General features: G+C 38.4%; 2 protein-coding genes across 3 annotated transcripts in view; both read right to left on the bottom strand.

The window, feature by feature from the left end:
• The window catches only part of pm20d1.2 (peptidase M20 domain containing 1, tandem duplicate 2), an 11,498-nt gene extending 7,634 nt beyond the window's left edge, over nucleotides 1-3,864 (bottom strand). The window contains exons 1-4 of the mRNA XM_008279181.1: nucleotides 3,645-3,864; nucleotides 3,438-3,524; nucleotides 201-436; nucleotides 8-94 (exon numbers count right to left, since the gene is read on the bottom strand). Coding sequence (XP_008277403.1) covers nucleotides 8-94; nucleotides 201-436; nucleotides 3,438-3,524; nucleotides 3,645-3,864 — 630 coding nt within the window. The remainder of the gene's footprint in view (nucleotides 1-7; nucleotides 95-200; nucleotides 437-3,437; nucleotides 3,525-3,644) is intronic.
• A 965-nt stretch (nucleotides 3,865-4,829) lies between these two features.
• On the bottom strand, nucleotides 4,830-10,700 carry lemd1 (LEM domain containing 1). 2 transcript variants are annotated; one of them, XM_008278644.1, is made up of 6 exons: nucleotides 10,437-10,700; nucleotides 8,514-8,625; nucleotides 8,206-8,337; nucleotides 8,042-8,094; nucleotides 5,276-5,349; nucleotides 4,830-5,154 (listed from the first exon to the last, which is right to left on the bottom strand). In XM_008278644.1, exons 1-6 carry the CDS (start codon nucleotides 10,626-10,628, stop codon nucleotides 4,896-4,898), a joined length of 822 nt encoding a protein of 273 aa, XP_008276866.1. In that variant the 5' UTR covers nucleotides 10,629-10,700; the 3' UTR covers nucleotides 4,830-4,895. The 2 variants fall into 2 exon arrangements, with proteins under 2 accessions (XP_008276866.1, XP_008276875.1); XM_008278653.1 differs by having other exon boundaries at nucleotides 5,276-5,340.
• Nucleotides 10,701-14,283: the final 3,583 nt, after the last annotated feature.

The raw sequence follows: 14,283 nt of genomic DNA, 5'->3' as shown, positions 1-14,283 counted from the left end.
TGCATACTTCTTCATCATGACCAAGACCAATGTAAAACCCCCTGCGTGGAGCATAGCCTTTTATCAGCAAGTACTCCAGTGCTTGAAGGATTCCCTGGAGGAAATAAAGCACTAGTATTAGTATTAGACCCACATAAATAAGTATACAACTCAACTCTCTTCAATAGCAAGCTCACACCAAATGTCACTTGTTTTCTCACCATTACAGAGCCCTTGTCATCTATGGTCCCTCTGCCGTAGATGAAGCCATCCATCTCCTTGGCAGAAAATGGTGGCGCCTCCCAGCCGTCTGACTCTGTGGCAGGTACAACATCGATGTGGGCCAGCAGCAGGTACGGCACCAGGTCAGGCTGTGATCCTTGTACCCGAAACAGGTGGCTGTAGTTGCCCACCGATTCATGATGAACCAAGCTTGAAGAAAAAACTGTAGGGAAGGCTGATAGAGGCAGAAGGGGACAAACTTAACGGGGAAACCTTTTCATGGCTGTGTGAAAAAAGTTAGCTAATATCTGCAGAGTTATTTTAACACAAAAGCTGTGCTAGGAACTGGAACGTAAAGGCTGAAACTTTTCTCTCCTCTGAGGCCCCCAAACTTTTTACCCTTGCACTCTTTGTAACAGATAACCACAGATATGACAATTTTATTCTGACTTTGTTCCACTGAATATAGAGTGCAATATTACCTCATTAGAACTACAAAATAAATGTCGTCTTGACTTGAAAAATGAACGCAAAATAAATCACCAACTACTTTGATAACTGATCAGTACAATTATCTCATACAGTGAGGCAGATGGCCATCCTCACTGATCCTGGTTCTGCTGCAGAGTTCTTCCAGTTAAGAGGGAGTCGGTCCACTCCACCATCACTAATATAAAGAAGGTTTTCAAGCTTTAATAGTAAAGTTCCTCCAGTAATTTCACACATGTACATTTTTGCTGGGTCATAACTTAAATTCTAAATTAGTCACATTAACCCCAAAGTTAATAATACTGTGGTGCTGTAAACTTAATATTTAAGTTAATTCATAATAGGGCTGCACAATTAATCGAATTTTAATCACAATCATGATATTGGCTTCCTGCGATCAAATTTGCGTGATCGAGCGATATTTAAAATGTGTAATGCTGTGTTCACACCAGACGGAGCAAAGTCATTCGTGCTCAAGATTTACATGTAAAGTCAATGTGAAGACGCGATTCAACGTCTCGCAGCGCGATTGACGCGAATTGAGCAAGTTATTCGCGCGTATGATGCGATTCTAGACGCGGTTTGAAGAGCAAGTTGAAAAATCTGAACTTTTGCGATCTGACGCGCCGCGATGGCCAATCAGCGCTGAGATTCTCTGGTGACATCACCATGATTCATTCAGTTTTTTACAACTTCACTGTGATTACTGATTGATTTACTTTGGAGTTTTATTCACATCCAGTTAATAATTTAGTTCAGAAAATATATTTACAGAATGGAAAAGGAAACTAGTGCCCTGTTTTGTTGCCTTTTCATTATTCTTTTATTTATCTTTACTAGTTTTTTTAAGGAGTTGCACTGAATTTTGGAGAAAAAGAGGACCTACTTTTATTTTTAAACACATGTTTGCACATTAGCAGAAATGTAGCACAATATATGGATGTGAAAACAGTTGCAATTAGAAGTCTGTAAAACAATAAAATTAGTTTTGGTTAAAATCAACAAATAATCGTGACAATTAATCGTGATTACAATATTTATCGAAATAATCGTGATTGTCATTTTGGCCACAATCGTGCAGCCCTAATTCATAATGCCATTTGTATTTTTATTCTTGACAGCACTTTTGGACAACTGCTGTTGCTTTAAATGTGCTATATAGACAACAGTGACTTGACTTAAACTGAATATACTGCATTGAGTTTGAAGCTGTTGGTCACCTGTGAGTCACATATTCAGGAAAAGTTTCTTGCAGCTTTAATTATTGCTTACTGTTATTGACTTGGACACTTGCTTTTTTTAAAAAATCTTTATCCTTCTTTATGGTTTTTCTGCTTGTCAGTGTGTGCCGTTACCCACCAAAACATGGAGTCAAATTCCTTGTATGCAAAAACCTGTCTGCCAGTAAAACCAAATCTGATTAATAGCTTACTAAATAACGACCACATGTTGTTTTTCAGCTTTTTAAGTAAACTTTTCTGCAGCTTAACTCACTTCATTTTAATTCATCTCTCTGTATTACTGTATACTTTATTGCATAGATGCTTTTATTTTTCTCATCTCTTGAATTTTATTTGATTTTATTGCTGTTTTAGTTCAACAGTTTTAGCTATTTTATAAATCAGTGTGCACTTGATCCAACTTGTCTGTACTGTTGTGAATCATCTACTTTTTGATTACATGTTTAATTTTATTTCATTATTTTCATTTCAAGCCCTTTTAAAAACCGATGTGTACAATAAGGTGATGTGTAAATAAATCTGCTTGCTAATAAATACAGACTGTAGCATTTGATTTGTAAATAAACCACAAGTGGTTACTTTTGCAGTTTAACAAGAATTAAAATGTCACATGAATGATTGTAAGTTATTTCTCGACCTTAGTACAAACACTTTGCTGACCCTGTTGAGATTTTGACTGTAAATTGTACAAAGGTTACTTAAAAAACAACTAAAATACACTTTGAGCAGTGGGGGAGCAGCAGGGCGATAGCTGTTATTGATAGCTACGTAGCTAATGTTAGTTTAAGTTAGTCGCTAGCGAGTAGCTCGAAACTACACTGAACAAAAATATCAACGCAACACTTTTGGTTTTGCTCCCATTTTTCATGAGCTGAATCAAAGATCTTACACTTTTTCTATGTTCACAAAAGGCCTGTTTCTCTCAAATATTGTTCACAAATTTATCTAAATCTGTGTTGGTGAGCACTTCTCCTTTGCCGAGATAATACATCCACCTCACGGTTGTGGTACATCAAGATGTTGATTGGACGCCATGATTATTGCGCAGGTGTGTCCGAGGCTGGTGAACAGTATTTGAGGGAAATAGGCCTTTCGGGCACATAGAAAAAGTCTCAGATGTTTGGGTTCAGCTCATGAAAAGTGGGAGCAAAACCAAAAGTGTTGCGTTTATATTTTTTTTCAGTGTAGTTTTCAGCTACGAGCTAGCTACTAACTTAAGCTAACATTAGCTACGTAGCTATCAATAACAGCTATCGCCCTGCTGCTCCCGGCCTCCTCTGACCTGCTTCACCCCCACTGCTCAAAGTGTGTTTTAGTTGTGTTTTTTAAGTAACCTTTGTACAATTTAAAGTAAAAATCTCAACAGGGTCAGCAAAGTGTTTGCAGTCAGGTCAAGAGATAACATACAAGAACATGGTTGAGTCTCTAGTCGTTGTAAACTAGTTACACGGTGAACACATTAGCACGCTAAACAGCTAGTTTGACATGTTTTGGTGCCACTTTTACCTTTTCGGAGGAAGCTGTCAAACTCCAGCAGCGCGGTGGTGTTTATCTCCGTCTGTGAGAAAGACACTGTGGGGATCCGGATAGCCTCTGGATGGATGAATGAACACACACATTTACTGATGGTCTGGACACAATTCTTTAAACTAGCAACGAGCCTCCTATCCATACAGGGTCAGCTAGTTAGGTTAACTGTTTAGCTAAACTTACCTTTAAAGTTAGCCAGAAGCTGCTCTCTCTGATGGGGCTCTATGACGAGCGAGATGTTGTTCGTCTTCTCCCAGTTTGCGAGTTGAAGTCCAACATTTACGTCCAGTGACAGAGTCCTGATAGATGCTACGGTAAATAGCAACGCCACCGTAACGAGAAAGGCACTGAGAATAATCTTTAAAAACATAAAAATTTTAACTTTTGAACCTGAAAATGTCATCGTAAAACGTGCTCGCGGCAGCAGAACTCTACTGAGTGCAGACTGAATTCATTGACACTGATAAACCAGGCATGCAAGCCAATCTGTGTATCACGTCTCATTGGCCAGCCATCCACCTGTCATTCATTAGCTGACAGTTTTAAGAAAAAAAAAAACGAAAAAAACCCAAAACCTTTAACTGCCTGTCTAAGGGCATTTAGTAAAAGAGAATCGGAAAGATTTTTAGATCAGCATGTTTTCTTTTGGAAAAAGAATACATTTAATTTTTAGTTAAATCTTAATGTCAGATGATAAAAATAAAAAATAAAAACATACAAACCTGACATGTTGCAGTTAAATATTAAACCCAAAGCATGAGTGATGGTGAATGTGGTTGCACAGCTCCAATACACTTTGGCATTGATTCTCCAAGTCTGTGGAATTCTGCTGGTGGGATTAAATGCCACAACTACAAAAAAAAAAGCCCTCATTCAGTGTTTTTTTATGGTGGTGGTGGATAGCTCTGTCTAACATGTTGGTCTAAAATCTCCCACAGGTATTCGATGTGGTTTAGATCTGGCAACTGCGAAAGCCACAGTAAATGATTTACAGAATTTTCATCATTAGGTATCCTGAAGAACACCATTGCCATAAGGATAGAAAGGTTTCATCATAAGGTAAACACTCTACCAACTGTCTATTGATTTGCAGTGGCCCTTTCCTCTACTGGGAAAAGGTGACCCGACTGTGTCAGCAAAATGCCCCTCAGAACCTACCGGCCACCAGATCCCTTCACTGTTTGGGTTCAGTTTTCAGGATTTTTTTCTAGTCTCTCACCTGTCTGTGTGTACCACTGAATTGGATGCAAAGGACAGTGAAATGTGGTAAGGGTAGTGTTGTGAAGAGTATGATGCCTTGATGGACCTGTAACAGCCTCCCCTTCTCACTTTAACTGGTATCATGAATGACACAAAAAGTAGGCTAAGAAGCAGAACATTCTTTATTGAAATATGAATCAAATATTACAAAACACACAAGTAACACAAATCAATTCAAAAGGCACCATTTGCACTATACCCCTGGCTTAGACTGTCCAGCAAGTCCGAAACAAAGCTACCGTCCTCAACATTAACAAAAAGGAAGTATACGATGCACGCCACAATGAGGAAGACAAAAATCTGTATCTGGATGGGTACAAGACGGCGCTCCACCTCTCGTCTCTCCAGGGTCATGGGACTGATTGGAGTGTCTGGGTATGCATACTGGATAGGTCTCTGTGCTGCACCCCTGATAGGTCTCCGACAGGTGGCACTGAAATACGACAATATATCTGCTGCTAATCCAATAAAATGTGAAGTTTTGTTATACTGTGCAAGCTGTACTCTTGCACTTGTTTTCAATATCTCATTCAAACAGCTGTGATTGTACTTACTAGATCCCTGTGGGTGTGGTCTTCATGTCTGGAAGGAGGTCACTGAAACTATCTGTCACAGGTTCCTGAGGAAGCTAAAAAAAAAAAAAAAGGCAAAAAATTACTGACAAAGTAGACTAGAGAAAACTACATGTCCCAGACAGCAGAGTCCCACGGAGATAGAAAGCCCGGCAAGATAGGTGCGAATGAAAGAAAAGGGTGAGTGGTGGTGAAGAAATCACTGAGTCCTGATCCACAGTTTGCTTTGTGAGGTGATTATTAGGATTGTGGGATCAGATAGGAGACTGCCTCCAGACATCACGTTATATTACATTTGTCACATGTGGCTTAAAACCATATATTAAGATTAGAAACACTACAACAAAGAATGCATCGCCTTCATTGGTAGAATATAACTACGTATACTCACTCAAGAAGTGTATGAGATACAAATGTGAGGTCATTTTACTTTGAGTATTTTCTTTTAATGCCACCTTCAAATTAACTACATCTCAGAGGGAACTTCCGTACGTTTTACTTACATTTATCTGATGGCTTTAGTTACGAGTTATAAATAAATGTTTGGGCTCACAAAAATTGACTCATAAAATATGTTTTGCTATAAATTAAGCTATTTAAGTGTTCATGCATGTGTAGCTAAAAAAAAAATTACAAATTAAAAATGGCATTTCTTACTATTTTCTGAATTTTCACAAATCAAACAGTTGATTAATGTAGAAAATAAGAAGAAATTGATCCATAATGACAATAATCATAAGTTGCAGTTGGATACAAACCCTTCCTGCTTTTAAATTACACTATAAATAATAACAATATATTTATATAATATATACCTGTAACTGCCACAAGGGATATTTTTGTACATTTTATACTTAAGCTACATTTTCGTTATATTTATATAATATATACCTGTAACTGCCACAAGGGATATTTTTGTACATTTTATACTTAAGCTACATTTTCGTGACAATACATTCTTTTACTTAAGTATAAATAATTGCAGGACTAATTTGAAACAGAGTACTTTTACACTGTTGTAGTAGTTCTTTAACTTAAGAGTGTGAACACTGCCTGTGCTGCTGATCTTCTTAAATCAATGGTATATACGATTCTTTAAAAATGTTTACTTCCTTACTGATAATGTAATGATCAGAGATCTGAGGCATACTGACAAACTGCTAAGGTGTTGTGTTTAATTTTTCTATCTTTGATTATGCATAATACCACTGACACCAAATGTAGTGCTCTCTTGTAAACAGTGCACATGCGCCCATCAGGTGTTATAAAAATAAAGAAAAATAACAGCCAGCATAAATGAATGAATGAAAAAATGAAATGAAAAATACTTTATTTATCCCAGAAGGGAAATTCATTAAATAAAGGTGTATATGCCTTCATTTTCCGCTTATGAAAGGACGCTTCAGGAGTATAATACAGGGACTGGTTCTTTATATTGTCCTTGTCCACAACCGACATGTCCAGCTAAGAAAAGCAGATACAACAGGTTATGATTCACTGGTTTCTTGTAGCACAGACTTACTCCCACCTCTAGTGAACCTCTCCAACACTTGAACCAGCACCAAAGTTTGAGCTTAAAGTGTGACTGAACAGCATGAATACTACTGACCCTGCTGGACCGTGACCAATGTTCCTGCACATTGCTCCCATTCAACTCTCGCTCCGCATCTGTGTTAGTAGAGCGTGAGCTCCGACTCTCCATCTGTTGTTTACAGTGAGAGTGTACATTGAATAACCACTGACAGAGATTACTCAATGAAAAACAAACTGAAATTACAGTTTGTTTTGAAATTTTGTGGCATGTGGATTTGAAAAACACCTAAAGCCAACTTTCCTCCTTAACCATTTGAGTGATGCTGAAGGCCTGAAATGATGGGCAGCTGTTGGACATTACAGACTGTGATCCAGGAGGGACCTGCAAGGATTAGTATTTACAAGTTAACACCAATAAAAACATGTCTCACCCGAACTGTACCCCAGTAAGATACTAATGCCCATCACTGTAAAATAAAATCGATAACACTTTATGAAGGATGCAAAATCAAGTTATGCAGTCTAAGCAAGGAGTGCAGACAATTTAAAATTCACAGGAGAAGTGAAATTAGACCAGCATACCCCTGATCCTACTCCTGAGCGTTGATCTACGGAGGATGCGCTGCTAATTAATACAGGATTCTGTGTGCGGTGAGACCAACTTCGCTCTGATGCTTCTGACGCATTGCTTGAATTCCACTTGGAACTAGGTGTCCTGTTACTAGGACAAGCACGCTACAAAAAAGGCCAACCCAGTAAAACACGGGGAAAAAAAATAAAAACACTGCAGTGTCACCGGAGAATGTAGTTTCACAGAATGCTGTGTGAATGAAAATGAAGATCTGTGGTATTTACCAGCTGTGATGAGGGTAAAAAGCACTGTGGGTAAGCATACCTGCAATTCTGAAAATGCAAGTGTGTCTGTGAAGTTAAAAAAACAAAACAAAAGACAACACACAAACACTAACACTCAAAATGCATTTGCTAATTAAAAAGACTAAATCCTGCATTATAGTTTCAAACTGTAAACATTAGGTGGCACTGTAGGGAAGCTTTATTTCAGTGAGGCGAGAGATAAAGGTAGGACACATTAACCAGAGGAAGTTTATAGGTAGCATAAACTCACCAGTTGCATACAACTCAAAAAAATGATATTGACAAGATATAACAGCAAACTTCCAATCTGTAACCAAAGATATCAATAATATTTCCTACCTGGCTGCTCTCTTGTAGGGCCTGGTCCGACTGGTCAACGGGTTCTAGTTTTTCTGAGCATGTGCAAGTAACAGAAAATAACACAAAGCTAGAATTATACGATGCCAACGATGAATACAAAACAAATTCTGACCAGATAAAAATTGTCAACTTTCAGATTGTACCCGATTCTTCCTCTTCGGCTTCTTCTTCACTGTCAGAGTACAGCACAGCTTTCTCTGCTCCATTCAATCTGTCGTGTCCATCAGACTGAAGCAGTTTCTTGAGCTTCCTCTCATACAAGGCCCTGGTGGAGCCTGGCATAGACAAATAAAACTATGGCAATATGTTCTTCATGTGCAAATGGACCTAAAACAGACTGGCCTTAATGGCTTGACTTCATCAAGAAAACACAAAAACTGCATTAATGATAACAGAAATCCGATTTCGACTATAAAAATACAATAAAAGACAGTATTAAAAGCAACTTTACCAACTATGGGCCCAGCCTTAACTCCGTATTTGAGTAGCATAGCCTTGAGGTCATCATCAGTCAAGTCACTCGGGTCAGGCATCTCTGTGTCCTCCGGATCCTCCTCCTGCTCCTGACAAAACAAGATTCGGGGAATTTACTGAATTTTGCCCAAGATCTCACAAAGCTGTAGCTTGAATGCCAGGAGTTACCAGATGTGAGATATAGAGCATGTAAAAACACAGCTGGAGGCTGCAGCTGACACATTTGTGTAATCTAATGGTACAAATCCTCTGCCCTAAAATTTAGCTGCTGTGATGACAAATTAACAACAGGACAAAAGACAAGTTTGTGGCTGAGTCCAAATCAACACATACGGGTTATCAAGTATTTACATTGGCATTTACCTGTGATAAATGCTATGCATGTTCAAATCCAATAGGCTTGACGGTAATTAGAGCCCTCCTGATATACTGGCCAGCTGCCATATGCATTGTCCAATATGTGCCAATATGACATATTTTTGAAAGAAACAGAACGTGTGGCAGAATAAGTCACTTTGTATTATTCAGAAATTCTGTCATAATATATACAGTTTTTTTTTCCAGTTGACTGGCTCAGGCTCCATTGTTCACAGCACTGTCTGCAGGACACGTAGCAGAGCGTTTATCACAGCTGAGCAGACGGCTGTGTGAAGTCAAGAGGTGTCCTTACGGTGAGGTGAAAGCTAGTTAGGAAAACAAAATGCTACTAAGTTACTAAACAACCACCCCATCACTGTTCCTTTTCAACATAACTCTTAACATACCACAGAATGAGCCAGTATATTAGTATCAAAATTGATTTAATCCCTAAAAAAAATAAAATAAAATAAAAATCTGTATCAGCCACATTCAATATTATTTCTTCAAAAGTGTCATAGAAAATAGTTTTTTGTTTCACTGAACCACCAAATTAGTTTTTAGTATCACATCAGTCCACGGCCTCACTGACAGCCAAACAGACTTTAAATCAGAATACAGAAAAACATGTCACGATTGCATTTTTTAGGCTGTTTCTTGTTCTCTACAACACACCAACAGGCAGAGTTGCATATTTCAGTCACACCACTCATTATTGGTGCAGGCAGTGAGAGTACTAACCTTAAATATAGATCATTGCTACTGATCCCCTCCCATAAAAACATAAAAATATGAGCAGGGTTGCAACTGGCACCTTGCAAATAATTATTTTCATTACTGTGGTAAAATGGACAAGGAACTGAAAATGCATGAGGCAGTTACCCGATTAATTCACTAATCAATCACAGCTCAAATATGCAAAGGGCAACAAAACAGTGAACCAAACTCTGCTCAAAATATCAATACTGGGTCACATATTGCACCAAATTCTAAATGTGAAACTCTACTGTGACTTTACAGTACTATTGATTTTACAGTAGAGGCTAAATAGAAAACACAGTCTGCCCAAACAGACATTCTCTCCATGACAGAAACAACTTCCAGTCTTCAAGTGTTTGTGAAGCTCCTCTTTCCTGGCACTAATAACTGAGTGTGACAGGTGTGCACACGACTCTGATGACAGCTGCCAGCTACAGCAAGGACTCATGTAAATCTATACCAACTATACAGCTGGTGGCTCAGTGTGCTGCAACAGGACTGTTTGGTAGCAGTGACCCAGATCTCCCCCTCCTCCCCTCCACAGCTGCTGCAGGTCAGCAGCGGTTTAAACTAGTTCCAAGACATTATTATTATTATGCACAACAGTCTAATGATCAGTATCGATCCTTTGCATTTCACCAAAAAACACGTGCATCTGTCAAAACTCATTCCTGGGAGTCTTTTTTTTCCCCTCAGACTATTGGATCACTGTCACCCATATGACAAAAGGTCACTATTAAAGTATTCAGGTGGGGAAACAAAACAAAGAGATTGAGCAACTCACTGCCACATCTTGCACCGGATCCTCCTCATCACTGGAAAAATCCGCTGCGTTTTTCTGATCAATGTTTTTCAAGTGCAGCTCCACGTAAATCTCCTTTTTGCTCTCCGCAGGTGGCAGCGCGACATTGTGCGCAACTAAATCCGCCTTCAGTCGAGATTTAGAGAGATGAGCAGGATCCTCCACAAATGGCATGTCGCATGGAGTATTAAAAACTTTTTTTGGATTGTTTGGTTTTTTTTAATGTGTGAAGTTAAATATACCGGAGTGCTCAGAGAAAACCTTCTGCCTGCTCTCAGAGTCACAGACTGCATTGGGAACAGCTGCAGCCCAACACTTGATTGACAGCAAGTAAGCTAGCTTTACTTACCACTCAGTAAACACCGCAAGCTAACAGCGTCAGTTTTCAATTTAGTCATATTTAAATTTAACCCATTTTGTTAAAGTCTGACACACTTGTAAGTAAAAAACTAAAAAAAAGGTTAGTGTGGCTTTGGTTTGCTCTTTAGCTAATTTAACAACTTTTTAGGTGGTAACGGTAATGTGAGGTTTGCTAACGTTAACTAGCAAGCTAACTTTTCCAGTTAGCTAGCTAGCTAGCAAGTTTGACGTGATAATTGTAGTTACAATTAAAACACAAGTCCAAAAGACATAATTTATCTGCTAAAAAATAGTTTAATTTCACAAGTGTCTTTACTATAGATATTTGAGTTGCCATAGCTGGAAAAGCAGGTGTTACCAATAAAATTAACAATGTCTCCCTATTGTTTAATTATCCCAGTGTGACGGAATTCAGCTACTGTTTGTGTCATTTACACCCGGGCCTTTCCTATTGTGTCATGTTGAAATGAGAAAACCTCTTGAAAGTCCCGCTTTGACACACAGGCCGAGCCATTGCCAGTGAAATATCTCCCTACCTTGGACCTCCGGGTGTCACCCAGGCTTTGGTAGCTGCAGGTATTGTGCTGTTCCCTGTGGATGCTGCTGCTGCAGCATTTGTACTGAAGTGCTGCATCCGCCCAGCGCCTGTATTTTTTTTAAACACCTGCGAACAGATGAAGATCAAAACACCTGTTCAAGTAATTGTCTGTAAAGCAGAGGGTGTCAAATGTGCCACTGAGGACTTTTTTTTTTTTAACACCAACAGCAGGCATCTGTACAAACACACATATTTATCATTTCCATTTAAAAAAGAAAAAAAAAACAACTTGCTGTGAAAAGTAACAGTCAGTAGTTAAGATTCAACCTGCTTTCTGAAATATGCTGGTGGTGCTTTCAGAAATGTTGACAGTGTGAAATGAGTAAAATCACCTGGTAGGCTTTAGTTAGAATAAAAATCGGAGAGGTGGTTGTTGAGCCAAAGTGGATGTCTATAAAGTCAGTTTAATATCCTGTGCACAAGAAAAAGCAGTCAATGCTACATAATAATAATAAGAAGAACTACAATGGGAGCTTTTTCATAGCAAATGGTCCCTTCCTGTTTTGCTTTAGGTGAAAACAGAATAAACATACAAAAAATAGGGCATCTTAAGGGGCCTGTGGCTCTGTTATTAGCCTACTTTAAGTTTTAGGCCAGGTTTAAACCCATCTTTTCTGGGTCAAAATCACCTGAACACCATTTCTGTATCCTCTAAATGTGTAGTTTCGCCTAAATACTTTGACCCTGTCATGTAAAACCACTCACACTCCTGTAGAGGTCACTGTTGATGAGATTTAACTTTAACCTGCTTTACACTGTGGATAATATGTTAAAGGCAACACTATGTGAAGTTGTGTAATTGTTTAATGACTATCAAAGATATCACCTTTTCCTGAATGCATTAACAGGGTTACTAGTTATAACCGGGTTTAGTTCAATTGATTCTAAACTGCTGCTCAGCTATTCAGATGCTGAGATTGAGGTCCAACCGTGCTCTCAGACAGCAGTCACCTTCTGTGTTCACAGTGCACTGTTCCGCTATAAAGCCCATGTCATTTACTACTGCTAAACATTAGCACTTATTGTTCCAGATTTTCATTTGTTTCTACTCCAGTCAAATTATAGAACTGTCACTCTGTAGGAACTTTCTAAAGTTGTGCATTCCTTTTTTTTCCATCATCCAAGTTTTAAATGAGGGTTTACTGCATTTATTGTGTATATTTATTCTTTTAAGCACTCAGGAATTGGATCGTCTTGTGTTGTTGTCGTCACTTTTTCGTACACATGTAGCTGTTTGGCTGCCACCAAATTGTCCGTACAGGAACTGAGCTAATTGACAAAGCAACAGGATGTTCCCCCACAGGATTCTATCACTTGAATGCCACTTTATGCCAGTCAAAACATCCACAGATGAAGCAAAATTGATTCCCCAAACAACAGATGGGTTGTTTTATGTGTCTTAGCAAATCAGACAAAACAGCACAAACATATTTAATTAGATAACAGCCTCACCATCATGCTGTTCCGTGAATGCAAATATGAAATTACAAGACAGCGGGTGTTTACATCGTATTGCGATATTTGAGTTTCACTTGAGCAGACTTGATCACCTGCTGAGTTGTCTACTGGTATGAACTTGCACCATTTTTAAATTGGCTCAACACACTGTGATGTGAGAAAAGTAACATTTCAGTGGGGTTAAAATTACCTCACTAGAATTGATCTGCTGTGAACAAGTAGACTGTTTTATTGCTGTTGAAGAATAAGATTGGATTTCATATTGATTCACAGTGTTGCGTGTCCAGCAGCTTTTGCAACTGATTCAGAGCAGGCATGTCAGGAAACTGTTGCTTGGTATGTTAAACTCACCCAGCCAGGACATCACTGCTAGAATAAATGCAGTGTTATGACAGTGCTGCCATCTGTTTGTTTTCAGAAATGGCTTCCTGTTGTAGATTTACACATATCAAAGCAAAAAATATACAAAAAGCATCATACTTGCTTTTCACTGAGAATTCAAGAAGTCTGATATGGATATGCCCAACTTCAAAGTCAAGAGATATTCAACAGGGGAGTTATCGCGGTCAGAAGGCTAAATGCTCTTTGAATCCTTTTGAAAAATATACTCAACGGGGATGAAGCGCAAACCATGTGAACCCACATTTGAAGCACCTAATATAAGTACTGCGATGTGTGAGACGTGCAAACTATTTACCTCAGACTGCACAGTTTTGAATTTGATCGGTATCAGCTTCTCAATCAATGATGAGCAAAAAGTAATCATTTTAAAACAATCAGCAACGCTAAAACAGTAGTAAGTGTACATTTTTGCATTCAAACATCACTAATTGTGGCTGATGTTATGAAGTTCTCACAGTAATATTTACTTGAATTTTAATCCCAAGTCTCTTTTATTCAGTTAAAGCCATTATTGATTCTGGACAGCCTATAATTATTTATTTTCTGGGCACTTGAAATTAGACAACTGAACAAAACATACTAAACGGTGAAAAAAAAAATGCTTCTTTGCCTCCAGAAAAGTTAATATTTCCACAAAGGTTTTCACATTTAGGTATTTGTTTTCCCACTGATTCTAACAATTGTGACAAAACGTGCTTTTCGTGTTCCTTCATTGCTGTGTGGCAACAAGAAAAATGAAGTTTTGCAGGTGGTCCATGACATAAGTGATGAGTCAACTCTTGTATCAGTAGCAGTGACATACATGTCTTTCGAGACAATACCAGTACAAAAGTGCTGTTTTTAGATTCAAGATTTAATAATGATTCGTTACAGCAAAAACGTTTAACTAACGCTTGGAGAATGAGACAGGTGTCATTTCCTGAGGTAGAGAGAACATTCTAATGTTGTCACAATGGACTGAAGAGTGATCAACAAAAAACTCAAAAAGTCCTGAACCTCCATTTTTCAAAA

The sequence above is a fragment of the Stegastes partitus genome, unplaced genomic scaffold (assembly GCF_000690725.1).
Source record: "Stegastes partitus isolate 25-593 unplaced genomic scaffold, Stegastes_partitus-1.0.2 Scaffold4, whole genome shotgun sequence".
NCBI classification, from domain to species: Eukaryota; Metazoa; Chordata; class Actinopteri; family Pomacentridae; genus Stegastes; species Stegastes partitus.
This window is presented reverse-complemented; position numbering and strand designations above follow the sequence as displayed.